At 51.1% G+C, this 27,985-nt stretch overlaps 1 protein-coding gene across 10 annotated transcripts in view; it reads right to left on the bottom strand.

The window, feature by feature from the left end:
- BCAR3 (BCAR3 adaptor protein, NSP family member) overlaps positions 1 to 27,985 on the bottom strand; it is a 142,930-nt gene that overhangs the window by 88,794 nt on the left and 26,151 nt on the right. For 8 of the 10 annotated variants that reach the window (XR_016210895.1, XM_089300324.1, XM_089300325.1 and 5 more), the window contains exon 2: positions 22,884 to 23,211. Coding sequence is in view for 8 of the 10 variants with exons in the window: in XM_089300327.1 (XP_089156453.1) it covers positions 22,884 to 23,211 (328 nt within the window). In the remaining 2 variants the exon portion in view is untranslated. Of the gene's footprint in view, positions 1 to 3,843; positions 3,933 to 22,883; positions 23,212 to 25,240; positions 25,326 to 27,985 lie in introns of those variants that run through there. The other 2 variants (XM_089300322.1, XM_070078021.2) reach the window with 2 other exon arrangements.

The following is a 27,985-nucleotide window of genomic DNA, read 5'->3' as shown; positions in this document are numbered from 1 at the left end:
ATACAATAAAGAGGAGTTCTGACAGAGACGGGGCTATGGAGAGACCACAGGCCACTCTTCCTTGAGGTGATCCTATCTCAGAGTAGGACCCGGCTAACTGCAGCCGGTGCTGCCTTGGGGACGGCACACGCACAGCGCCTGGCCCGGCCAGCCTTGGGCACGCCAGCCGTGGGCACGCCAGCCGTGGGCACGCCAGCCCCGTCCCAGGAGAGTCTGGGGTTGTGCCCGAGAGAACAGCTCAGGAGTGAGAGAGCCCTCGTGTGCATCTCCAGAGGAAGGGAGAGCCGCGGTTCACGGGTGAAACGTTCACAGGAGGGCGGCTGGGTGCCTAACCAAAGCAGTTTCCGTCCTGACTGTGCTGCCCTCTGTGATACGATGGACAACCTGCTAGCAGGTCTGAGGAGGGAGGCGATACTTCAGTTATATCTGGGTTTCGGCAAGGAAGTGCAGAGGTCAAGTTCTTCAGCCTTCAGTAAGGCAGATTAATTTTCCAACCAGCATCCCTTCCCACCTCTCACAAAACAAAACAAACAAACAAAAAACAGAAAACCCAGCCCCACCACGGATTACTGGAAAGGTTCTCATCAGTAGACAGAAGTGCTGTACCCGCCCCATGCTATTCATACCCCTCTGATGTCTTAACTGAGGACTTCTGGGGCGGGCATCTGCAGTGGTTAAGACGCTACTGGGGACACCAGTGGAGTGTCGGGTTGAGCCCTGGCTCTACTTCAGATTCCAGCTTCCTGCACACGTGCACCCTGAAAGGAAGGTGATGGCTCAAGTACTTGGGTCCCTGCCACCCATGTGGAAGACCAGGATGGAGTTCCAGGCTCCTGGCTTCAGCCTGACCCAGCCCTGACTGCTGCCAGATGGAGAATCTCTGTCTCTTCCTGCCCTTCAAGTAAATGAAAAGTGATTTTTTTTTTTTTAAATGAGAACAGATTCTGCACTGGGTCCCGGTTTAGCGTCCTATGGTTCCATGCATGGATAAACCAATCAGCAAGTACTCTGTGCAAATAAGACTAAACAAGACACACAGGCAGGCAAAGCACCCGGAGACAGAGCGGATGGCTGGTACTTCCTACAGGACTGCCGTGCCCTTCCTTGAGGCCTTGAGAGCAGAGAAAAGCACAAAGCTGAGGCCCTCGCTCAGCCCTGCCCCCACCTGAACCCTGCAAGGAAGCCACGCCCATTCTGCTCCCACAACAAGGGAAATCCAGAGCTCCAAGGGGGCCCTGGTACAGCCTCGAAGTCTCACTTTGTCTTACAGAAGCGAGGGAGGAAAGACAAGGAGAGGATCAGAAAACCAAGCTGGTGTCTGACAGCCCCAAAAGCTTTAAAAGCCAATGCCCTGAGCCAATTTAAAATTAGATTTAAAAGCAGAAGTGCTGTCTCCTTTCTCGGCCAGCCCGACCCCAGCTAACCAGAGAAGATATTCTGCCCTTGTGTGCTCCCTTCCTGGGCACTGGAACACAAAGCAGTCGGCCTGATAGCCCGACCTCTAATTTGAAACAAAATATCCAATTATTCATACCACACCATGCAGTAAACAGCCCTTGAAACCCTGGGTTATTTCTCCAAGAGAAAGATCACTAGAAAACAAACAGAGGAATCTGGCAATATAACTAAAAAGATGTTGGGTTTTTTTCTACCTTTTTTTGGCTCATGCCAATGAGTCCCCACCCTTGTGAGCGCCTGGAGGGGCTGGCAGGCTGGCCCCTAGGAAGGGTCAACAGGAAGGCACCAGGGGGAAACTGGACTCTCTGGTTATTTTGTTTTCAAGTTTCTGAAGTTTTAAATAACATCAGTGAGGCTACTCCAGTGAAGTCATTCTTTGCAGTGTCCCACCTCGGAAAGTTCCCACTTCAGGAACGCCAAGTTGAGAGCCATGGAAATGATATTTGCTGTTTTAGTTTGTTTCAGAACTAAACCAGAAATCAGGTTGATAATTTCCTTCCTCTTAAAAGGATACTTGATCTGCAACTGCTTGCTATTTTGAGTTAAGAGGTTTTCCACTCAAGCAACAGTGCACCACCACGGAGGGACCTTCTTCCCTAAGTGGCTGGAACACGCATGGGGAAGGAAGTCCTCTATTGTCTGTCTGAGATTACACAATGTTTTAATGAATGCTTGCTTATTTTTTCAAATATTATAGGATGAACTAATGGCTGACAGCGTTGCCAACAAATGTCCTTTGGATGTGATATAAAAGGGAATCGTTTGTGATGAGATTGTCATCGCATGCAAGAGAAGCGATTAAGACACGAGACCCAGTCGCTCCAGACTGAGTCAGATCAAGGCCTCCCTTAACTCCAGGCACACCAGTCGCTGGCAGAGTGGGACACCTCCTCCGTGCGTGTGGCGTGGGACCTGGGTTCTGGCTCATCCTATGGTGCATTTGTTTACCCATGTTCTCTCCCTCAGCAAGGGGCACTCTGAGAGCAGTGCTGTGTCTGCTTCCCACCCAGCATCTCACAGAGGACTTACAGCCCACCCGTGCCATCGGGCACCTACAGCACACCACACACTGGCCTCACAATGGAAACACAGGGACCCACGAGACGGTCTCAGCTTCCAGAGAGGTGGCAGGTGAGAGGGGCAGACAGACCCAGCTCTGCCTGGTGAGAGGGCATCCGGAGGAGGGAGACACTGGCAGGGGCCCTGGAGGCAGCACACGAGCTACCTTTTGAGGGCAGAGCGAAGCCTTGTTCCAGTGAGGAAACCAAGGGGGTGGGCAGTGACGGGAAACACCTGCAGCCCCCCCACTCCAGAGTGTGCGGCCACGGGCGTCTGGGGAACCCCAGGCTGTTCAGGAGTTGCCGCTCCTCATTCCAGGCCACCCTCCTCCTGCCACAACCTGCTCTCCACACAGTGGCCAGAGCGGTCCTTGCTCAGGCTACCTCACTCCCTGCTCACTGTCCTCCGGCTGCTCCCACCTCATCAGAACAAGCCCTCGAGTCCCTACCAGGGTCTCTGAGCCTGGCTGACATGACCCCAGCCAGCCTCCCAGTCTCACAGGGGTCAGCGGACTTCCCCAGTCGGCCCCCAGCATTCACACCCCCAACTCTTCCTCCATCCACTCTTCTGGTGAAGAGCGGAGAGACCGCGCAGGGGGAATTAAGGCGCCAGGCAGTCGACGTTAAGATACGGCAATTACCTGGTGGGCCTGACACGGCAGGCAGGGGGGAGAGCCTGCTCCTTGCCATGCTATGAGAGGGCCCAGGGCACAGAACTTCAAGCCATCTCAAGGGGATGGGAGCCTCCCCGGGCAGGCGGCCACCAGCAGAGACCTGGGTTCTACAGGCACAAGCTCAGCCTCGGGCTGCACGCACGGCTGCAGATTCCTCCCCACAGCCTCGGACGGCAGCACAGCTGTCCCTGTCTGACATCTTGAGTGGCACCTGCTGAACCGAGACCCCAGCTGAGTCACCCCAGCCTTCTGACCGCCAGAAGCTGAGAAGTTACAAACGGGAGTGAGGTCCCCAAGTCCTGTTACATGACAGAAGAAAACGAATACACCTGCTGTCCAATCCACCATTCCACCCCAGCCACACGGCCCTTTCTTTCTGTTACTTAAACTCGCCAAGCCTGCCCCTGCCTCAGGGCCTTGGCACTGACTGGTTTTATTTTTGTTTTTCATCCTGAACATTCTGTCCCGACACCTCACAGGCTCTCTCGCTCACACTGTTCCGGTCTCTGCTCACGCACCACCTCCTCAGAAAGGCCTTGCTTAACCAAGCTGTCCAAATGAGCACCCACCTGCAGCCCCATCCATCGCCTTCACGCCCTCTCCTCGTCACCTGGCTCTACATTAAATGCCTATTTGCTCATGGTCTGTCTTACCCTGGAATACGATCCTCGAGGGGTGGGGCTTTGCCTGCTTCATTCCCCTGGTATCCCCTGTGTTCTGCACAGAGCAGTGGCCCAGAAATCACTGGCTGAACTAATGACCAGAAGAACTTCTCACAGAAGCACAGGGTGGGGGCAGGGGGGCTGAGAGCCGAGGCTGAAGAGGAGGTGGGGCCAGGTTGCACAGGGCTGGCTGCCTGTAAACACGTTTAGACTTCAACAGGAAAGCAGTGGGATTTGTTAAACTGGAAAATAACTACAGGTTTTCTATTTTATTTTTAAAAAAGATTTATTTGAAAGGCAGAGTTACAGAGAGAGGGAGAGACAGAGAGGAGTATCTTCCTCTCACTGCTTCACTACCCAGATGGCTGCAACACCTAGGGCTGGACCAGGCTGAAGCCAGGAGCCTGGAGCCAGAAGCTTTTTCTGGGTCTTCATGTGGGTGCAGGGGTCCAGGCACTTGGGTCACCTTCCGTTGCTTTCCCAGGCCTTTAGCAGGGAGCTGGATTGGAAGTGGAGCAGCTGGGACTCGAACTAGTCCCCATATGGGATGCCAGCGCTGCAGGCATGGCTTAACCCAATGCCATAATGTTGGCCCTGAACTTTGTTATTGTTGTTAAATAGAAGTCCCTTGCAGCAAGGTGGAAAACAGGATAGTCAGGCAAGAAGATGGAGCCAGAAGGACCACAGGAGGGGATGCTGGTGTCGTCTGGATGCGAGAAGATGGGGCATGGACCAGTGTGGTGGAGGTGGAGGGTAGAAGCTTTCACAGGTGAGAAGAGATAGGCTGGCTGTGGTGGGGGAAGGGAGGAGAGCGGTAGGGACCCAGAGTTGGTTCTAGCCCTGGCACAGTTGTTAACAATGAATTTGCAAACGCCCTTGTCCCCACCCAGCACTACTCTACTGACCTGTGAGACTCCTGGGATCTGAATACATAAGACTTCATCTCACGGCCACCCATCTGCCATGCCTGGCAGCGATGCAGGCATGGAGGTGGCCAGCAAGGAAGGGTTGAGGTCAATACCTGCCACCTGCAGCCCTGCCTCACCTGCACAGTACAGAAACAACCCTCCCACCCCCACCTCCCGTGCAGCAGAAAACTACAGCCTCTGCAGAACCTCTGGTCAGGACTAGCACCAGCCTGAAATAACCAACATGGCTGCTAACTGTGTCCCTGCAATGACCTGTAGCTAACTGTAGTATATTTATAATAAAATTACCATGGCTTACACTCCTACTCCCATGATGCACCTGACCCCCGTGACACTTCTAAGATTTCCAAAAGAATGCAAGGAAATGGGTAATACTCAGGCCCTGCTCCAAACTCCACCTCTTACGAATAGAATTTTCAATTAAGTCCCATCCCCAAAACCACCTCCTGTGCCTCCAGATTATATAAAATGGTGGCTCCCACCTGGAGGAGTGCAGCTCACTTTTCAGAATGCCTGCACTCCCCTGAGCATGTACTTCTGCTTTGCATGCAAATAAAGCTTGTTCCTCTGCTGCTCAGTACCTGTGCTGTATCCCTGAATCGCTTCCTGTACAGGAGACAAGAACCTGAACTCTGCTATTCCACAACACCAGTGTACCTATGACTGCCGCAGCTCAGCTAGTGTCTCATTAATTCTCCTTCCCTCTCAACTCGTAAACAAGTTACTCTCAAGAGGGTCTTTCATGCCCCTCAAGTCTTTCCCAAGGAGTACAATGAAATGTAATAAACATTTAGGAGCCCTTCGCTCCAACACAAATAGTTAATTCATGAAGTGAAAGCAAAGAACAACAAAACACGGAGCTGTGCAAGAGCTGCACACACTAGCCCAGCGCACAGCTTTCTACAACCCTTGGTTCTCCAACTCCTCCTCGCTCGACAGCTGCCACCGTCTGTCTTTCCCACTGCACTGGACACTCCATGAGGGGCTCTGGCTGTCTTGCTCAGCATTGTATATTAATCCCTTAGAAGGCTGCTTATTACATGGCAGCCTATTAACACACAAACAAGGGCGAGACCAGAGAAATGAAGATATAAACCATGAATAGACAATCCTGTATTATATCTATATAATCTAATTAAAACCTCAAGTAGAAATTTCTCCTATGGGACTTTCATTTGCTCAAAATAGTTGGTCAGATATTTTGAATATTAAGTATTAAATTGCAAGCGTATTTTCAATACATTATGGGAGTCATAAGAAAGGGAAATTCTCAAGAAACACATATGCATATAAAAGAAATACAGAAACAGAGAACAAACCAAGGATATAAAATAGAATCAACGGCCGGCACCGCAGCTCACTAGGCTAATCCTCCGCCTGCGGCGCCGGTACAACAGGTTCTAGTCCTGGTCAGGGCGCCGGATTCCATCCCGGTTGCCCCTCTTCCAGGCCAGCTCTCTGCTGTGGCCAGGGAGTGCAGTGGAGGATGGCCCAAGTGCTTGGGCCCTGCACCCACATGGGAGAACAGGAGAAGCACCTGGCTCCTGGCTTCAGACCAGCGCGGTGCGCCGGCCACAGAGTGCCAGCCGCGGAGGCCATTGGAGGGTGAACCAACGGAAAAGGACGACCTTTCTCTGTCTCTCTCTCACTGTCCATTCTGCCTGTCAAAAAAAAAAAAAAAAAAAAAAAAGAATCAACAACAAAAGGGACTGGTCTGTGGCCTAGAGGGTTAAGCTGCTGTCTGTCATGTGGGCATCCCATATGGGCACCATGTTGAGTCTTGGCTGCTCCACTTCTGACCCAGCCCCCTGCTAATGCTCCTGGGAAAGCAGCAGAAGACAGGCTAAGTCTTTGGGCTCCTGCACCCACGTGGGAGACCCAGAAGAAGCTCCTGGCTCTTAGCTTCAGCTTGGCCTGGCCCTAGCCACTGCAGCCATGTGGGAGTGAACCAGCAGATGAAAGATCTTTCTCTAACTCTGCCTTTTAAATAAATAAATCTTAAAAAAAAAGGGGGGGGGGAGGGTGGCGCCGTGGCTCACTTGGTTAATCCTCCGCCTGCAGCACCGGCATCCCATATGGGCACCGGGTTCTAGTCCTGGTTGCTCCTCTTCCAGTCCAGCTCTCTGCTGTGGCCCGGGAAGGCAGTGGAGGATGGCCCAGGTGCTTGGGCCCCTGCAACTGCATCGGAGACCAGGAGGAAGCACCTGGCTCCTTCCTGGCTTCGGATTGGCGTAGCTCTGGCCGTAGCGGCCATCTGGGGAGTGAACCAACGGAAGGAAGACCTTTCTCTCTGTCACTGTCTGTAACTCTACCTGTCAATTAAATAAATAAATAGAATCAACAACAAAAGAAAGGGGAAGCAGGAAGGATAAGGGGAGCCATTGGTTCGACCTGAGGCCCTGCACAGCCCCTGAACCGTCCAGATGGGGCCCCTGCCAAAAAGGATGTGCTACACGTGCCCTACCCCCCGCCCCATACACATTCACTCTATCAGAGGCAATCAAGTAAGAGATCTACAGTCTCTGCCTCAATCTCTGATGGGGAACAGATGGCGACAGTAGTAAGAACCTCCCCTAAGAAGCTGAGCCACAGATCCGTCTTCCCACTGGCTGGGAGAAAAACTGTACCCACCTGCTCTGACAGAGACACAGCAGAGTGAGACATTCAGGCGTCCGGGCCGGTGCCCACGAGGAACAGCACAATGTACATTCCTCTAGAGGGAAACTTTCTCCACAGACTGCCTCTCCAAATTGTCACAAATTTGACTAAATATTAATTCCCTTTCAGAAACAAACGCATGCCTTGGGAAACAAGCCCCAGTGAGTATAAATTGGCGAAAATAAGACCAAGATTCCCAAAGACTTCAGATTTTGGAATTTTAGATAAAGGCTACAAAATGATGTGTGGTAAGCACATTTGTTAAAAACCATGAAACCAAAAGTCATGTAAGAATAAATAAGCAGATATAAAAAGAACTTACTAAAATTTCTATAAATACTTGTAAAAAAATTATGGCGCCGAGGGGTTAAGGGGCCTACATTCCACATAGGAGGACCTGGGTGTGATTCCTCACACTATCCCCTGACTCCAGCCTCCTGCTTCCTCCCAGACCCTGGGATCCAGCGGTGATGGTTCTAGTAATTAGGTTCCTGCCACCGATGTGGGAGAGCTGGATGGCATTCCTGGCTCAGGCATTCGGAGTCTCTGCACCCACGTGGGAGACCCAGAAGAAGCTCCTGGCTATGGACTGGCCCTGCTCCAGCTGTCTCAGCCATTTGGGGGAGTGAACCAACAGATGGAAGACCTCTCTCTGTCTCTCCCTCTCTGTAGCTCTACCTCTCAAATAAATAAATAAAATATTTCTAAAAAGAGACAGACAGATGCTGTTCTTGGAATGCTGGGCCTGCTCACTGAGGAGATAACTTAGTGTAGGCCTGGCCTGAACTGGGTTGGCCTCCAACAGAACTCCCCCAGCAATGGGATGGCACAACCCACAGCGCAGGGCCTGGCGCCCCAGCCCCACTGGGACCAGATGTGTTCAAAGTGACGCTGAGAAGGCACTGGAAACGAACGTCTCTGGACACCGCTGAAATGCCAGGGAGGAAGTCAACCAGGGAGAGAACGAGAGCACACAGCGTTCACCACGGGACAGTGTGTCCGCCTGCCTACTGGAGAAATGAGAAGGGACCGGCATTTAAAACACGGCTGGTCTGGTGAGCAGAGAAGCGACACCCGAGGGAAAAATTAACTTGTGTGTGCTTGGATTGACTGCCGTTTGCTGACACCTGGAGTCACAGTAAAGAGTTACCTTCTCCCTGTAGGCTGGGGAATACCTTCTGCACAGCCTTTGCCAATTTAAAAAGGGATGCAGCATAAAACAATGAGCCTACAACACTTCTAAGTGTTAAGTATTTTCATTTCACCACCTTGCAAAATAAGAGATCCAGTCTCCCACATGCCACAACATCTCTGCTGACCTTATTAGTTAAAAAGCACGCTTCGCCAGTAGTGGGCAGGATTAAGGCTGGTGCTACCTTCATATTCTTCTGGGGATAACACATGACAAGGTACGTTTCTTTTCACCAATGCAGAGGAATGCCAGGAATATCCCTTAATGATTGAATCAGCAGATCTGCTTCAGAACAGAGAGGTCTAGACAGAAGCTCGCCGCTGTGTACTAGGGAAATTCGCCTTCCATTTCTGACACTGAGAGCTAAAAACAATTCACCAGATGTGATGTGGGCAGCCATGTGTGACCACCTCCCCTGGTCTGAATATTACACTTCAATTAATGCTCCTAAAATCACATTAGCTTCTTTGACAACCATAGCGAGCCACTGGCTCACTCTGAGGCTCCAGTCAGCCACATTCCGGAATCTTTTTCAAGCGTGGCTGTTAAGCCAAGCCCCGTAACTCCACTTCACAATAGATGCTCTGGACTCCCAATGCAAGGACACTTCAAAAAGTTCACGGAAAACTGAATTAAAAGGTAAGATTATTCTGGTGAAAAAAGATCTTAAAATCCACGCATAATTTTTTCATGATATGGGCTCCCATGAACTTCATGAGGACCCTTCAAACAAGTCTTTGTACCTCTCTACAAAGTATTATCCAATTAGAGCTTGGTCTCTAGTTTCCACAACACCAAGATCATTTTTCAATCTCATTTCTGTCATTCTGACATGTCAGTCATTCCTTTGGATTCAGGTCATCCATCCACATGTCGCTATGCCAAAATGATTGTCTAAATCACTTTTCTTTCTTTTGAAGATTTATTTATTTTATTTGAAAGCCAGAGTTACAGGGAGAGAGACAGAGAGAGGGGGTCTTTCACCCATTGGTTCACTACCCAAATGGCTACAACGGCTGGAGCTGGGCCAATCTGAAACTAGGAGCTTCTTCTGGGTCTCCCACATGGGTGCAGGGGCCCAAGTATCTGAGCCATCCTCTGCTGTTTTCCCAGGAGCCTTCGCAGGGAGCTGGATAGGAAATGAAGCAGCTGGGGCTCAAACCAGTGCCCATATGTGGGATGCCTGTACTGCAGGTGGCAGCTTTACCCACTATGCCACAGCGTCGGACCCATCTAGATCACTTTTAACAGTTGACCAGGATGGAGCTAAGGCCCGAGCCTCCAGCAAGCTCTGAGCGCTATCATAGAGCCCGAGTGTCTCCCATCCAAGTATGTCGCCGTGGTTGACAGTGGGACACATGCTTTCTCAACATTGCTCTGAGCTTCCGACCCAGTAACCCCTTGCAGGAGCGTTAATCGGGTGCGACTTCTTGTACAGCCCTGCTAGCTACTAATGGTGGTTGCTTGTTGCTTCCCTTACCAAGGGTTCAAAAATCATTATCCTAATAATCCATCTTAAGATAGCTCCTGAAATCAACGTCAAGATTATCACTAGAGGTTAACTGTATGTCTGGACTGCTTTTAAAAATATGAAAACATTTATCCACGTCCACCTTCCTGGAGGTTCTTCGTCACTGCAGAATCCTTCCAAGGGCACAGCACCGGTTCACTGGCCTCAGCCGCAGGTGCTCTCAGCCTTCTCGGACTTTGGGATTTCGCCTGATCTGGTGGCACGAGAGCCTCTGCCATGGCCTCAGCCTCCCTGGCCAGCAATTCTTCCTCCACGTTTGGCCTACGCCTTCCCATCAGGGCCGTCACTTCCTTGACAGAAACACTGCGAGCTGAACAGAAGCTCAGCAGTTTGGTCTCTCACATCCCCCTCTCTTTGGTCTTATTGTTCCAAACATAACTTCTGAAAGCCCTTTTGTTACCCTTCGCATTTTTCACAATCCTCTGCTCACTCGGCACTCTGGTCCTCCAACAGTCCCCAGCCGCGCTCTGGCTCGGTCCTGGGCTGCGGGGCCTGGCCTTTCCCGGGTCCGGGTCCTAGGTCAGGACAGCACAGAGGAAGTGGTGGCACAGAGGAGGCAAGCCCGGGGAGTGGTTATCTAGAAGGTACCACCTGCCATCACCAAGTCGAGGAGAAGTAAGATGGAGAGACGCTAAGGCCAGTGCTCAAGAGAAGCAGAATCACTTACCAAACCAGTAGGGTGTACAAAGGGCCACACGGTGGATGGGAAGGTAGGTCAGTAGCAAAGACCGAGAGAACAGGTGCTGCTAAGGGCCCTGGTTCAAAATGGGCATCCCTTTCTCCCAGGGCCATGAACTCCTAAAACAGCCAAGGACCTGGCCTCTCTGTCTTGAAGCTGCAGCACAAAGCCTGGCCCAAAGCGATGCTCAACACTGGGGAATGAACACGTCCAAGCGGCCCATCACGTGGGGTGATGCTTCCCACCGCAGGTTCAAGCTGGAGACAGAGTTTCTAACACATCCTTGACCGGCAGAGCTACCTCCTCCCCAACCGCGGTCAGAGTCGGCTGGCAGCAGCTGTGTTTCCCCTTTGGAGCCTGAGGTCAACAGGACCAGGTTTACCACTTCCTTGACCTCCGAGAACCTTTCTTCACATCGCCCAAAGTAGACAGTGGCAGAGGACACACTTCCCTGCCTCGCTTCAGTGAGCTGAAGGCGCAGTTACTCTAAAACTGCTTCTTTCACTTCCAGAGCCCGTGCCTGCTACAAGGAGTCAGTTTCCATCCCGTCTGAAAGTACAGCCACACCTGACCTGTGTGTTCGTGAACTACATTGAAAGACCAGACACGACCCTAAACACGTTAAAACAGCACCATTCCAGTGTCCTGTATGCTACACTACGGGGAGCACATTTAGGAATCTTAGACCAATACGAAGGGATATCGGTGGATAAAAACTTGACCGAGCCACGGGTTAACCTGTGCTCAGCACAATTCTATTGACAGCATCGAGCTAAAGGCCACTGCTGAAATCCTGGCAGCAGCCAGACTGAATAGGGTAAAAACAAGAAAAACCATATCAAGGCCAGTATGTCTCTTGGCAGGCACAGAGGGTCTGGCATCGTGAATCATCAGGCTTCAGGCCGTCTAAGCCCAAACACGGCACTTTTGAGAAAAGCAGACCCTTTGTTTGGCTGGTGTCTCCGCCTCAGTCCCACTGGCCCCTCCCCCGACCACTCCCTACCCCCATCTAAAGGAGGCTGTTTGCAAAGTCTTTTTTGTTTTTTATCAACTAACTCAAAAGCAGAAACCAAGTGCTAGGATTTTGAGATCATGTCCTCAAGACCTTGAGCCAAGCAGATACAGGAACATATGCCCTTGACCTGCCTCCCAGGGTCGCCAACCTGAACCTTTGGGAAAGTAGTCACAGCGTCAGCTGCAGCTAGCCATGCACTCCCTCTGTCCGCAGAGCTGCCAGGGAGGTACTCACACCATGCTGCTGACACAGGCCCGCAGCGACAGGGCCCTGGGGATGTGTGTCTGCTTAATCACTTACAACAGGTTTCGTTAAAAATCAAGTAATGGAAAAGAATGTGCTTTGTCTTCTTACAGGCTTAGAAGGCTAGAGCCTTTCCTATCAAATTTATCATTAAAAAAAAAAAAAAAAAAAAAAAAAACCCTCCTTTGAACACCACTGATGTCAAGGTTCTGCCTCGTTTCTCTGCTCCCAAACTCTCAGCCTCCTTTGCCTACTCCCAAACGGGCCAGACTGGGCTTCCTCATGGCTGGATCTGATGGGCCTGTCCCTTTATGCTTTGACAGAGCCCACTCCCCATCCCCACCCTGGCAGCAGCACCTACTCCCATGGCTGAACCTTCATTCCTGACTTCACCTTTGTCAGCCCACACCTCTCTCTGGAGCCCCAGGCTCCACCCATCTCCCATCCGGCTGACATGACCACCACAATCCCCAATTCAGCACACATCTCAAACCCAAAGGGAAGTCTTGATTCTCGGTCTTACTCCCCGCCCTTGAAAAAGCAACCAACCAACCAAAAATACGTAAAAATGCTCCTCTCCCAACTTCCCCATCTCGGGAAATGCTCTTGCACCATTTCACTCAGCTGCCTGCTCAACAGTACCTCTCTCCCAGCCCAGCCATCCAGCCCTCAGTCAGTCTGGCAGATTCAACCTCTTGAATCCACCCACTTTATATCCTGGACCAGCACCCTCGCACAGACACCACCTGCTGCCTACATTTTTACACCCACTCCTACCCTCCCTCTTCCCATCAGTCATCCTCTCCAGAGACCCAGCAACCTTCTAAAATCTGATCAGGCCATTCCCTTGCTTAAAATCCCATCAAGGCTTCCCTCTGCCCTACTGAAGACACCTAAACCTCTCACCAAGGTCTAGGCCACCACTGTCCAGCAGAAATGCAATGTGAGCCACCCAGAACAATTAAATTTTTCTAATAGCAAATTCAAAGAAAAATAGGTGAGGTAAATTTCAATATGTTTTATTTAGCCTACATCAAAGGCATCATTCGAATATATAGTAACATAAAAGTTATGAAATATTTCATATCATCCTTTTACAATCAGTCTTCCTGTTCCCTCCTCCTTCTGCCAACCTAACCTCCAATGTTACCTCACACCTCCTCATTTTGTGGTTATGCAGCTATTGACATGTTTGGCTGAGTGTCCCTTTAACTGGAAGCCCCTTCAAGACAGGGGCCATAACGATTTTAATCCACACTGGGTGACCTAGATTAGTACAATGCCCGGCATACTGGCTTAAATATGCACTCAAGAATGAACAGCGAATGTGCAGACATTAAGTACCAGAACGATCAGGCAAAGGCTGGAGGCCAGCCCACGGGAGACAGGCTCTGCTTTGTGTATTAGCACCATGGTGTGCTGATGCTTTAGTGCCCTGTGCAGTTGCTATACCTGTAAACTCTGCGTGCTGGCCAAGAGGCATTGCTGTAGGGCAGATCCAAAGAGGGAATCCAGCCAGACTCCATCAACACAGGGGGCACTTTCTCCTGCAGAAGCTACAGACATTGAACGTGGTCTCAGGTTACACAGGAGGATTAGGAGCCTCCCAGTTTCTGCTTTCCAGGAGGAAGGAAGGAAAGGAAGAAACCAATCTGCCTGGGCTCCTCCTCCACGCCAGGCTCTGTGCAAGTGCACCTGTGGTTACACTTGACCCTGAGGACATGGAGATTGAGAAAGGTAAAACAACTTAGCCAAGGTCACAAAGCTACCAAGTCTGACTGCTGGGATCAGAGTCAAGGTCACTAGCAGCTCCCCCCCCCCCACGCCCGCACCCCCCCTCCCCCATAGTCATGGCTGTATCAATGTCCCAGCCAAGGCCTCAGCAGCCTTCAGTGCCAGCTATCCCAGTAGGACTGAGCAGCACCAGAAACTGCTGGTGACCAGGCAGGAACAGTGTGCAGACACGGGACCTGTTCCACGCGGACTCCCAGGAGGGCATACCAGGCTGTAGTGTGGAAATCAGAGTGCTGAATTTCGGGGAGGCCTTCAAATTCAGGGACCAGTTAACCCTGACAGCAGCCCACAGGGGAGTGATTTTCATCCCCATTGTATGGTTTAGAACCCACCCTCATTCACATACTTAGTAAAGTGGCAAAAACAGGGATCTGAGCTGAGATCTCTGGATTACCCCTCTCGGGTTTCATTGTCCTCTCCACAGCAGGAGTAATTCTACCTTGAGATGCCATGTTTAAAAGTAAATCTGGAACTATAGTCCAAGGAGGCTGCGTAAGGTTTGGGGGCACACAGGGAAGACCTCCACAACGCGTGGCTAACAGCACAATCCTTCAAAGAGGAGGAGGCCTGGAATTCTGCTTCCAATCCTGCAGTGAAGTCCCTTGGGGACAGACCAGGTGGTGGCACCATTATAAGCAGCACCGTGGCTGCCATCTCAGGGCCTCGAAGCCTTGTCACTCAGGCTGGTCTGACCACCCAGTGCAGGCCCCCTGAGGACGGTCTCCTTGCCATCAACAATTGCAGCCTTGCTTCTCCAGCCTGCGTAGTACCCCAGGCCGGGGTGGCTCTCAAAGCAGCACGTGGTAACAGCAGCAATAACTTGTAGCTGCCAGCACCTTCTGTTTACAGTGTTCTCTGGCATCTACTGAAGAATGAGGAAAACTCAAAAATCTAAATAAAACCCTGCCCTTTCCCCAGCAGTATGCGGGAGGCCTGAAGAAAACAGAACGGGAAGCCGGGCCTGTCCTAGGGGAGTGGATGTGGAGCAGCTCCACTCACCGGGCTGCGTTGTGTCATTCTCTGATTGTGTTTTTGGTTGTGGCTTGCAATCGTTTTAAAAAAAAAAAAAAAAAATCCTTTCATTTTCTCCAGAAGGACAGCTGAGAATGCACAGGTCCCAGCGCTGGGGTTCAAATCGTCTTTGTCAGACTGAGGACCACCATCGGGCAGCTGGCGGACCTGCAGGTATTCCCCACTCCCTGGGCTCCTCCAACCCAGAGGGGCTCCAGACCATGGACCCAGCTGCCTGGGGGCCTCGGCAAGCCAGGGACCACCAGGGCCCAGACCCACACCGCTGCTCAGAACCCACAAACCCGTTCACAACACCTGCATTCAAACAGCAGGGGCATTTCAAAATGTTACAGAAACCCACCTTGAAATTTTAAAACTCAAAATTCAACCCATGGACTGTGGTTTTCTTGAACTCGGGCTCTTAAAAAGGCATTGGCACCCTACTATCCCAGTAAGTGTACATTCCATAAAATAGGATCTAGTCACCTAGTGGGTTTTTTTTTTCCCCAAGTGTGTGAAAAGCTTCCCCTTGCAGACAGCAGGCACGCCCATGCATATCTGTGTGCGTTGCCTTCTGATTAACCCGAGCCCAAGGCTGGCTGACTTCCCTTGCCATGTCAAGGAGAAAGGAGAAGTCTGGGCGCTTGGTGCTTCCAAAGAGGAGCAGCTGAAACAAGTTTTCACACCAGGGCATCGACACTGCCCGCAGCAAGGCGGTGTTCTGGACAGAAGCCTGCGTGGGTCTCGTGCCTCACGCTGTGGCTGCGACCTTGACAGTCTGACGCTGGACACAATAGGTTACTCGCTGCCTGGGAAAGGGCACCGACCTCTCGCTGGGGGAGAATCCTGCAGACTTCCTGGCCACTGTCAGTGGAAACACTTGTGAGCAGCCCGTCAGCTCCGCTCATGCAAACTCATGAAACGCTGCATTGTCCCGCCACATGCGCCGCAGCACAAGAGGCAGAAGGAATTAGGCCCGCAGCTGTTCCCAGGAATGCGTGCCTCCACGTACCCACAGGCTGCGAAAGGCCCCGAACAGTCTCCAGGCGCTGATCCCTGGGCTTCGCCGGCAACACACACACCCCAACGACAGGAATGGGTGCCCCCTCGGCCCGGGGAAGGTGCTGTATCCCAGCACAAGTTTCATCCTTGAAGATAAATGAATCAAAGGGACGTCGGCCGAACGCTAATGTCAAGAGGAAATCCCGTCTGCAGGCCTCTTGGAGAAGCCTGGCTCCGCTGCTGGAACAAAGGCTCCTCTGTGACATCAAGCGGCAGGTTTAAGAGCTCCCTGGCTTCTGGCTTTGGCCACCTTTCAAAACCACAAGTACATCCAAGGGCAGCCAAGGAAACAACAAAGCCGAGAGACAGATCTCAAAAGGAGAAGGCCAACTCCCCCTTCCAGGCCTGCCTTCTGCCTGCTCATGGGGACCACGGCTTTGGGCTCCCCAAGGCAGGTGTCTGAGGTGCTGGATTTAGACAGGGGGCAAGAGGACAGCTCAGAGGGTGCCCCTCAGGGAGGCCATGGAGCCCAGGGTCTGGGAGAGGCCTGGTAGTACTTTCTGCATTAAATGTTGGCTGACTGAGCTCTGTCACCCGCGAGGGCATGATCCCATGCGCCTCAACAGCCCTGACACTTTCTCAGCTGTGAATGACGACAACAGTGTTCATTATGACACCTGCCTTGTCTCTAAGCCCATGCCGCTGACGTTCAACATGATTCAGGAAGGTATCTTCAAGATACTTTGAAACTATAAATGTACAAGACATTATTGATCCAGGAGGAGAGGACACGTGTGGATAGGACAGCTTAACACAAATTTTTAGGTCAAAGGGGAGATTGCCTTCCACAGAGTGGATATTCAGCTATTATTCAATTACAATAAAGATTTTTTTTAAATGATTAATAAGCTGAGCAAGGGCTGGCGCAGTGGTGCAGTGGGCTAAGCCTCCACCTGAAGTGCCGGCATCCCATATGGGTGCCGGTTTGAGTCCCGGCTGCTCCTCTTCCAATCCAGCTCTCTGCTATGGCCTGGGAAAGCAGTGGAAGATGGCCCAAGTGTTTGGGGCTCTGCACCTGCATGGAACGCCTGGAAGAAGCTCCTGGCTCCTGGTTTCGGATCGGCTCAGTTCCAGCCGTTGCAGCCATTTAGGGAGTGAACCACAGGATGGAAGACCTTTCTTTCCATCTCTCCATCTCTCTGAACTCTACCTCTCAAATAAGCAAGCTAGGCAAATATGTTGGGAAAATAACAAACTTGCAACTACTGAAATACAGTAGCTCCTCCTTATCTGCAGGGGATACTTTTCAAGACCCCCAGTGGATGCCTAGAACTGTGGACAAACCCTATGTACAGTATGTTTATTTCCTATGCACACATACTCCTGACAAAGTTGAATTTATAAGTTAGGGGCAGGAGAGATTAATCATTTTAATAACGAAATAGAATAGTTGCAACAATTACCATAGATCTCTGCAACCTCAGCAGACTTTTTTTCTTTCCTTATTGATAATTTTCACATTTTCCTTTGAAGGAAGCATTTTATGGTTTTTCTTTGATATATCCCAATTGCCAGCATCATCACTATTTTAAGTTTTGAACACACACCCTGCAATACTGTACCAGCAGATCTGAAAACCAAAAGGCAATTGACCGATCAAAGGGCAGGTAGGGTGGATACACTGTACAAAGGGGTGGTTCACATCTCAGAAGTGACAGAGGGGAGCCAGAAAGATTTCATCACACCACTCAGAAGGTTATGCAGATAAAACAACAGAAGGGGCTGGGGCTGTGGTGTAACGGGTAAAGCTACCTTCTGCAGTGCAGGCATCCCATATGGGTACCTGTTTGAGTCCCAGCTGCTCCACTCCCAATCCAGCTCTCTGCTATGGCCTGGGAAAGCAGCAGAGGATGGCCCAAGTCCTGGGGCCCCTGCACCTGCATGGGAGACCCGGAAGAAGCTCCTGGCTTCTGATCAGTCCAGCTCCAGCTGTTGTGGCCATTTGGGGAGTGAACCAGTGGATGGGAGACCTCTGTATCTCTCTCTGCATCTGCCTCTCTATAACTTTGCCTTTCAAATAAATAATCTTTAAAAATAAATAAAATAAATTAAGTATTTCTGGAATTTTCTATGTATTATTTTTGGATCATGTGGTTGACCATGGGTAAATGAAACTACAGAGGGCCAAACTGTGGTTAAGGGGGAACTAAGATACTTCATGGGGCCAGAGGTTAAGACATACATAGAGAGAGAGTGTGAGTTCTCCAGAATGGCCCCACCATTGCCAGGCCAGCACCAAATGTGACAAACATGAGAAGTTTTCAAACTGGTATCTAGAAAAAGAAATTCACTCCCGACTTCACCATGAAGAGGAAAAAGTGGTGAGCGGGGTGGAGGTGTTTTTAGCACTCCTTTCAACTGTAAGAGCTGAATCAGGAATGGAGGTGCAATTTCTCTCAGGCATTTCTGCAGCAGCACCTGCGGCGGACACGTTCTGTTCTTGATCTCACTGTCATCCTCCCGTTCCCAGGCTGCCTTTTTTTTTTTAATTTTTTTTTTTTTTTTTTTTTTTTGACAGGCAGAGTGGACAGTGAGAGAGACAGACAGAGAAAAAGGTCTTCCTTTTTGCCGTTGGTTCACCCTCCAATGGCCGCCGCGCTGCAGCCCGCGCACCGTGCTGATCCGATGGCAGGAGCCAGGTGCTTCTCCTGGTCTCTCATGTGGGTGCAGGGCCCAAGCACTTGGGCCATCCTCCACTGCACTCCCTGGCCACAGCAGAGAGCTGGCCTGGAAGAGGGGCAACCGGGACAGAATCCGGCGCCCCGACTGGGACTAGAACCCGCTGTGCCGGTGCCGCAAGGTGGAAGATTAGCCTAGTGAGCCGCGGCGCCGGCCCAAACCTTTTTTCTATCATGCCTTGTTCCAAGAAGGAATTCAGTCTCATAATCTTAGTAGGAATACTTAGAAATAAAAAGGAATACAAGGTACTCTAAACCCACTAAAATCAGGACCTCTCGTGAGAATTTTTTTTAAATGTATTAGGGGGGCTGGCGCTGTGGTGTAGCAGGTAAAGCCATTGCCTGCAGTGCCAGTATCCCATATGGGCGCCAGTTCGAGCCACAGTTGCTTTATTTCCAATTGAGCTCTCTGGTATGGCCTGGGGAAGCAGTCGAGATGGCACAGGTTCTTGGGCCCCTGCACCCACGTGGGAGACCCAGAGGACGCTCCTGGCTCCTGGTTTCTGATTGGTGCAGCTTCTGCTTTTCCGGCCATCTGGGGAGTGAACCATCGGATGGAAGACCTCTCTTTCTCACTCTACCTCTGCCTCTCCGTAACTCTGCCTTTCAAGTAAATACATAAATCTTTAAAAATAAAATGCATTAGGAAAGGGAGAGGATGGGAGTTTGTGATCCTTTGACATACAACCGCAGGCCTTCTAACTCAGCATACTTTTTTTTTTTTTTTTTTTTTTTTTTTTTTTTTTTTGACAGGCAGAGTGGACAGTGAGAGAGAGAGACAGAGAGAAAGGTCTTCCTTTTGCCGTTGGTTCACCCTCCAATGGCCGCCGCGGCCGGCGCGCTGCGGCCGGCGCACTGCGCTGATCCGATGGCAGGAGCCAGGAGCCAGGTGCTTTTCCTGGTCTCCCATGGGGTGCAGGGCCCAAGCACCTGGGCCATCCTCCACTGCACTCCCGGGCCACAGCAGAGGGCTGGCCTGGAAGAGGGGCAACCGGGACAGAATCCGGCGCCCCGACCGGGACTAGAACCCGGTGTGCCGGCGCCGCTAGGCGGAGGATTAGCCTAGTGAGCCGCGGCGCCGGCCCCATACTTTTTGAAGGATACACATTTGTTACTTTCTGCACTCATCTTTTAATTTTTTTTTTTTTTTTTTTTTTTGACAGGCAGAATGGATAGTGAGAGAGAGAGACAGAGAGAAAGGTCTTCCTTTTGCCATTGGTTCACCCTCCAACGGCCGCCGCGGCCAACGCACTGCGGCCGGTGCTGATCCGATGGCAGGAGCCAGGTACTTATCCTGGTCTCCCATGGGGTGCAGGTCCCAAGCACTTGGGCCATCCTCCACTGCCTTCCCGGGCCACAGCAGAGAGCTGGCCAGGAAGAGGGGCAACCAGGACAGAATCCGGCGCCCCAACTGGGACTAGAACCCGGTGTGCCGGCGCCGCTAGGCGGAGGATTAGCCTAGTGAGCCGCGGCGCCGGCCCCCCCCCCCCCCCTGCCGCACTCATCTTTTAAAAAATGAGTTATTTCAAATTAAGGGAAAAAAGATGCGAGTTGTGATGTGATTAGCACAGCTCTGAATCATAAATAAACCCTAAACTAGCAGTGCCTGTTTAGGCTTCCACAGCCGGGACTTCAAACCCAGGACTTCCGCCCACCTCCGATCTTTTACAGAGACCTGACCTCTGTCCAAGTCAGCGTCCAGACAGGGACGCTTTGAACTCCTGGCAGACTGCCAGCTCAGGCCTTGGGTGCTCAGGAAGAACCTTCTCAAGTTAGAAAGGGCGACTCCATGACCACCTCCTCCCCACCCATCTCCCCCGTCGAGTTTGTCCCTTCAAAGAGCTGGTGTCCAGCCAGGACCTCGGAGCTTCACGGAGTTTGTGGCCTGCCTGTGTCCGGTCCGTGGCAGACACCTGGCTGGACACAGAGGTTACGTTCACAAAGACAAAGGTCCTCAACAAGCAAGGGCACAGCTGGTGCTGACTCCAGCCTATGCAGGCTGGCATCTGTGCTCAGTTTTGGCTCAAGTGATTGGACTTTGCCACTCACCCCCTGCATCTTTGTCCACTGAGTGCCAACTAAGGGACAGTAACAATACAAGGCTCGGGTATGTGCCTCCGTATCCACCTGTTTCATCAGCAGCGAGATCTGAGTGCCAAGGTCGCCCACTTAGATTTTGTGGAGCAGGCCCAGGACACATTGGGGGAACTTTCCAATTCAGTGCCAGGAACATTTTAGGGATCTCTAATGCTTTCTACAGAGAATATCTGGGCCTCCACTTGTTTCCTTCTTACACTACTACAATTAGAGACAGAAGCTAATTCTTTCAAAAAACTTTTAAATTTTGAATTGTTTTGAGAAGCCAGGCCAAACCCAGGATCTGAGAACCCAATCCAGGTCTCCTACATGCACATTAGCAGGAAGCTAGAATTGGAGTGGAGCCAGGACTCGAACCCAAGCACTCTGATACGGGATGCAGGTATGCTGCTATGCCAAATGCCTGCCCCTAAAACTAATTCTGAACACTGGTCTACCTAGCTCTAACAACATCTATACCACTCTCCTCTTGACTTACTACACTCTAGCCACACGCCATACTAGCTTCCTTTTGCATTATTCCAAAGATGCCAAACTTGGGCCAGTGTCATGGTGCAGCAGGCTTAGTCACTACCTAAGACACAACGCTAGATTCCCATACTGGAATGCCCATCCAGCTCCCTGCTAGGGTGCACGGAAAGGCAGCAGACAGCCCAAGTACTTGGGCCCCTGCACCCTGGCTTCAGCCTGGCCCAGCCTTGACCGTCACGGCCATTTGGGGAGTGAACCAGCAGGTGGAATATCTGTTTCCCTCTGTCTCTCCCCCTTTCTCTCTGTAACTCAACCTCTCAAACAAATTTTACAAGAATAAAAGATGCCAAACTTGCTCCCAATAGTTTTCTATCCTCAATTTGCCTGTGCTTGCAACAGCTTGGAAGGCCCATGGCTGCCAAGTCTTAGATTTACTATCACCTCCTTAGACACCTGCCCACCCTACCAAGAGCCACTGTTCTCAGTAAATCAGCAGCGCATCATGGAATTTTCTCTAGAGCATTTGCTACACTGTGCAGTTACCTTACTTACCCCTTGGACCTCCTCTCTAGGTCCCTCACTAGAATACAAGTTTGGGGACGACATTGTTTCAGATACACTGCGAGCTACCCTGTGAGCTCACATGTTGTCACCAGCCTAAGTGTCAGAGCAGGTTACTGCAGTGAGTCAGCTGCTAGAATGTCTTCAACGCCAGGCAACCCTTAAGACACTCAGAAGGACTGGGCAGAACTTTCCTGGTGAAACCCTGAGGCTTATAATGTCAATGTACCTTTTGGGACTGGCATTGTGGCTCGGTGGGTTAAACATCTGCTTGCAATGCTGGCATCCCTTATGGGCATGAGTTTGTCTCCCAAATGCTCCACTTTTTTTTTTCTTCTAAGATTTATTTGTTTGAAAGGCAGAGATGCACAGAGAGAGAGAGAGAGAGAGAGAGATCTTCCATCTACTGGTTCACTCCCTAAATGGCTGAGATAGCCGGGGCTGGGCTAAACCAAAGCCAGGAGCCAGGAGCTTCTTCTAGGTCTCCCACATGGGTGCAGGGGCCCAAGGACTTGACCCATTCTCTGCTGCTTTCCTAAGCTATTAGCAGGGAGCTAGATTGGAAGAGGAGCAGCCAGGACTTGAACTGCGGCCCAAATGGGATGCTGACCCCACAGGCTGAGGCTTAACCCTTGATGCCACAATGCTGGCCCCAGCTGCTCCACTTTTGACTCAGCTCCCTGCTCATGGCCTGGGAAAGCAGTAGAAGATGGCCCAAGTTCTTGGGCCCTTGCACCCATGTGTGAGACCCAGAAGAAGCTTTTGGCTCTGGGCTGGCCCAGCTCTGGCCATTTGGGGAGTGAACTTGTGGATGGAAGATCTCCTTCTCTGTCTTTCCCCCTCTCTCTGTACCTCTACCTTTCAAATAAATAAAAAATAAACCTTTAAAATAATGATGATGATGATGATACCAGAAGAGGGACAGTGGCCGGGAACAGATTAAAAATAATACTGGCCATGAGTTTATGACTATTGAAGCTGGGGGATGGGCCCACAGGAGTTAGCTAAATGACCTGCTCAACTCTGTATCTGTCTCACTTTTCCTAATAAAGGATGCTTTCCAAAGTCCTAGACACCAAGGCACTTTCACCAGCAAGTCAGGGCAGCTACCTGAAGGTGAAGGTCTCGCCCTTCCAGTCTTGCAGTGGGCTCTCCCGGATGACATCCTGGGTCCGAGGCGAGCTCTGCCGCGGGGACTTGGCATGAGGGAGGGTGCCCATGTGGCTGAAGCTGTCACAGGACCTGATGGGAGGAGGGCCCTTCTTCTTCCGCGGCAGGGTGCCATGTATGGAGGCGTCTGGATAGGCGTCAGCGTGGTGCTCGGCGAGAGGGGACGTGCTGCTCAGAAGGTCCATGGACGAGGCCAGGGGGGACGGGTGACTCACTGGCATGTTTCTGGGCAGGCTGGCAAACTTTCCCGCGGCCATGACTCTCAACTCTGGGGGAAAAAGAAAGAAGCAAGTGTAAATCTCAGACACTCGCAAGCAACGACTTCCTCTCTACGCCACGCAGCAACAGAAAATCTCCAAAGGGTGTAAAAAGACAAGCACACTTTAGGGCATCGCTGATGGAATCTCATGAGAACGGGAGGCTTATTCATCTCCCTCCTTTCATGACCCAGCGGATTCTCCTGGACTGGCAACAAACCCAAACAGCAGGTGTATCACAAAGTCTCCAGAACCTTGTAAGTCATTTTGCTATTTTGGACCCCGAAGATGATGGAAAAGCATAACTAATGAAAACAGATTACGGGAGGACCCACGGCTTCAGTAACAAATGCGTTAGAGAAAATGTTAGCAATTGTTGGAGAATTAGCTCACATATTTCCACAGTCCCACAAAGGCTGAGAGCAGGTGGGGATTACTGGCATTTTTTAACTGCTAGGACATCTTCAGTGCCAGCCCAGCCCCTCCGTTGCTAACCAGAGGGACGGACAGGGCAGAATTTTTCTGGCAAAGACCTAGGACTTATGAATAAATCAGTGTGCTCTAATGAATGATGACAGCCCAGGGTCAGGGGTCAGGAGGTGGGCCATTCTTCCATGTATCAGCGTGCTCAGCTAGCAGAGGAGAGCCACTGGGCTGGAGGCGTCATGTACATGGTCCCCTAGGAGGGACAGGGACCTGCCTGCTGGCAGCAGGGCTAAGCAATGCTCATGGATACATGCATATTCAGGGAATAAAAAAAAAAAAAAAAAGAAAGAAAAAGAAAAAAAGGAAGGAAGGAAGGAAAGGGGCAGAGGAAGCACAGAAAGAGAGCAAAGTAGCACATCACTTTGTGGGCAAAAGCAGCCCCAACCATTGTTCCCTGCTCAGTAGAAATGTTCCCTTTGAGCAGAGGCAGGTGCTCCAAGCCTCCAATACAAACTCTGTTATTGTCCTAAGTCAGATCATACACGACATCTTTAAGGCCAACATACAGAGAAGAAATAGGAGCCCAGGTAAAAACACACACACACGAAACAAAACAAAACAAAACAAAACAAAACAAAACAAAACAAAACAAAACAAAACAGGGTTAGTCCCTGGAGACCCAAGGCTCCCAACGCCATCGTCCACAGGTCGTGATCCTGGGCTTCGGTCTGCCTACCACAGCAGGAGAGCCGAGTGGCCTTCTCCAGGGCAGGGGAGGACAGCAGCCCTTAGCTGTGCTGCCTGCCCTCGGCCCTGAACCACAGTTCCCCACGGACCATCTTTTCCACTGCACCGGCCAGGGAAGCACTTGGAGTGAAGATCGTCACTCAGCAGCACTAGAGTGGAGAAACTGGAGACTTAGGCTTCAAGTTTGGGCTTGAAGGCAACACAGGTGGAACTGGGATAAAGACAGCAGTGTGTGCAAAGCAAACCAACTGCGTGTGTGACAACACACACAGGATCCACTCCTTCTGCGCACATGAGTGCCAGGGGTGGGTGGAAGGAAACCCCTTACTCAGCCCATATAATCCTAGCTGTCCTCAGTTCTTCGGCAAGCCTGGTAATTCCAGGGTTTGTCTGCTCCATGTCTAACTGGGACCACACAGAAGGCCCGGTTCACAGCAGGTGCAGAACAATGGGACTGAGTCCTGGCCAGTACCTGGCACCCTGTCAGCACTCACTCACTGTTAATCATTGTTATTAAAAGAGAAACCAAACTCCCTGGCCCCCCTGCCTGACCACCAGTGACGTAGGTGACCAGGATTCCCCGCTCTATACTCCCTGCCCCACCCCAGCTGTGAACTCTTGGCCTCTTCAAGCTATAGCACCCTCCCTCCTGGTGGGCAGGCCTGGGTCATTTCAGAGAGGTGGGGAGGCCTCTTCCTGTGCAAGGGGCTACGCTAGTGAACAAACCCATTTCCAAGCTAGTGTGAGAAGCACAAGTCACGGTAGCTTGCAGGGTCTCTGGCAGCCTGTTCCTTCCTGGCTTATCCCAGATCCAGCTACACTTCCAGATTGGGCTCAAATGTTCTAAGACGGCCCTGAGCAACTCACCCACTTTATTCTGATAACCACAAATGTCAGCACCTCTCCTTCCTGCCTTCAACACCAAAGACATTTAAGGGCCTGCCCTACAGAAGCAGCTGGGAGGAACAAAGACAGCTGAGCCCCAATTAGGAACTCTACCAGAGACTAATGTAACTCACATGGGCAGACCCTTCTGCTGGAAGGAACCACACAACTCGTAATTTGTACAAAAGGACTCGTGTTGCATCTCAACTGCGGAGCCAAAGCACCGTGCAAGGCTGAAGTTTACAGCGGAAACCTTGTAAGAGGATGCCACGAGGGCAGAGGTGTGCAGGCACGGAGCTGTCGCCACAGGCTGTGTGGTATGGCGGGGAGCAGATCTTGAAGTCTGACCTGCGGCGCTTATGGGCTTGGCTGGAAGCAGGCCACGCTGGAGGCAGGGAGCTAGTTCAGGCTGACAGCAAGAATCCACCAGGGGATGAGGACGCAGCCTGAGCTGGGGCAGCGGCAGGGCTGGGAAAGCAAGGACACAGTGTGGCCGGGAGGACAGCCAGATGCTATAGGGTGCAGAGTGGTTTCAGAGGGGGGCGCCTGCAGGAGGGAGGACAAACTTACACTGGAGCTCTGGCACGTGGCACGCCAGGGGACAGTGCAGTCCAGGAGGAGGTTAGGGATATGAGGCGAGGAGCTGAGGGCAGATGGAGATGTTTAAGCGTCATTAACATAAAGGAATATTTAAAATAGAGAAGGATCCCTCAGCCTACTGTAAGCTGATGTGAGAACCTCTTAGCTTGCCAGGGAGCATACAACCACCCATGAATCACATCCCTTCTCTCTCACCAGGGCTGCTTCCAGCTTACAAGGCCTAAGGCAAGGAGTGAGTTCTGAAAACATGAAAGTGGTCCTCAACCCAGCTGCACGTAAGAATCCTCTGGGAAGCTGACAAAATGCAGATGCCCAAGTCACAACCCAGACAGCAATGAAATGAGAATCTCTGGGCAGGCCACTGGCATCAGTCTTTTCAAAGACCCCCATGTTTAAGGCAAGAGGGCTGAGAACCCCTGGGCTCTTGAGGTTCTTTGGTACAGAGCAACTTCCTCTCAGAACTGCTGACTGAGGCAACAGAATCCACTGACAGCCATGAGGCACCACACAGTCCACAGGAGAATTCGTTCAAAAGTCACACATCTGTGCCCTGGTCCTGTGCTGGGTGCTGCAGACGGCTACTTTGCTCCTTCAAAAGTTCAATACAAAGTAGAATTGGGGCTGGCATGGAAGGTTACGCCGCCACCTGCAGCACCGGAACCCCATATGGGTGCCAGTTCAAGCCCTGGCTGCTCCGCTTCTGATCCAGCTCTTTGCCGGTGGCCTGGGAAAGCGTGGAAGATGGCCCAAGCGCTTGGGTCCCTGCACCTGTGAGAGAGACCTGGAAGAAGCACCTGGTTCCCATCTTCGAATTGGCCCTGCTCTGGCCATTGTGGCCATTTGCAGAGTAAACCCGTGGATGGAAGACCCCTCTGTACCTCTGCCTCTCAGATAAACAAATTAAAAAAAAAAAGAAACGTCAATTAAAAAAAAAAAAAGTAGAATCAAGAGAAATGTTTTCGTGAAAAAAAATTTTTTGAAATCAGTGCCTCGTTTTTACATAATACACATTTGCACAAACTTTTTGAAGATCCTTCTTACAAGCACAGCAAACGTGCCTGGATACCTTTTTTTTTTTTTTTTTAAGACTGATTTATTTATTTGAAAGAGAGAGAGAGAGGGAGAGAGAGATCGATCTTCCATCTGCTAGTTCACTCCCCAAGTGGACACAACAGCAACTGAACTGTGAACTCCATCCTGGGCTCCCAGAAGGGTGGCAGGGGCCCAAGTATCCAGGTCATCCTCACTGACTTCCCACGTGCATGTGCAGGACACTGGATAGGAAGCCGGGATGCTGGTGTCCCAAGTGGCGGCTGAACCCACTGACCACAATCCAGCCCCCTGGATGCAGTCTTTAAAGTCCAGTTGGGACCTTGGCCATTGGACTTCACCTCTCTCCTATGCACACAGTGTCCTGCCTTGATCTTGAAATCCATACAAAGGTCAAAGGCCGTATGTCTGGATATGGAAATATGAGATAATTCTGCGTGTGAGGGACAAGGGTGCCCTGACAACTCAGTGTGCGTGCTGCTCCCCTGACCCTGCTCAGCCACTGTGCTTTCAAATGCTTGTGAACAGTGGCCCAACTCACTTTGCCTTACAAAGATGTCTCAAAGAAACGGATGATCTCACAAGTCGAGGCAGAGATAAGCAGCCTACTCCTTGAGATTTGTCTCTTTTACTTCTGAAATGGGATCTTCTCCAAAGTCACAGACGCTTGTCTGACAAAGGCTTTAAGAACGTTCTAGCGTGTTTTTAACTCTGGAACTGTAACCGCCTCAGTTGCCTGGTATGATCAGGACCCAGAATTTGCAGTTTGGGTTTGCGGTACTTGCTGCGGAGTGGTAGGAAGGGCAATGGGGGCACCACAGCTACAAAACTGGCTTTATCCACTTAGAAGGAAACTCTGCTGGAGTTTAGGAATTAAGAGTATCCCTTTACTTTTGAAGTAAACTTACGAAGCCTAGCCGAGTGATTACAGTATGAATAACTCTCCCATGGACTGTATTTCAAGCAGCACAGCCCAGGATTTACACCACGAAGTTCCGAAGCATCGAGCCCACAAGCAGCTCTCTCTCCACGAACAGGAGACTGAGGTCTGAGTTAATCACCCTGGAAATGTCAGCA

Source organism: Oryctolagus cuniculus, chromosome 7, assembly GCF_051225735.1.
Source record: "Oryctolagus cuniculus isolate XC-2025 breed Fujian yellow rabbit chromosome 7, ASM5122573v1, whole genome shotgun sequence".
Taxonomy (NCBI): domain Eukaryota; kingdom Metazoa; phylum Chordata; class Mammalia; order Lagomorpha; family Leporidae; genus Oryctolagus; species Oryctolagus cuniculus.
The sequence above is the reverse complement of the archived record's forward strand: the minus strand, read 5'-3'. Positions and strand labels throughout refer to the sequence as shown.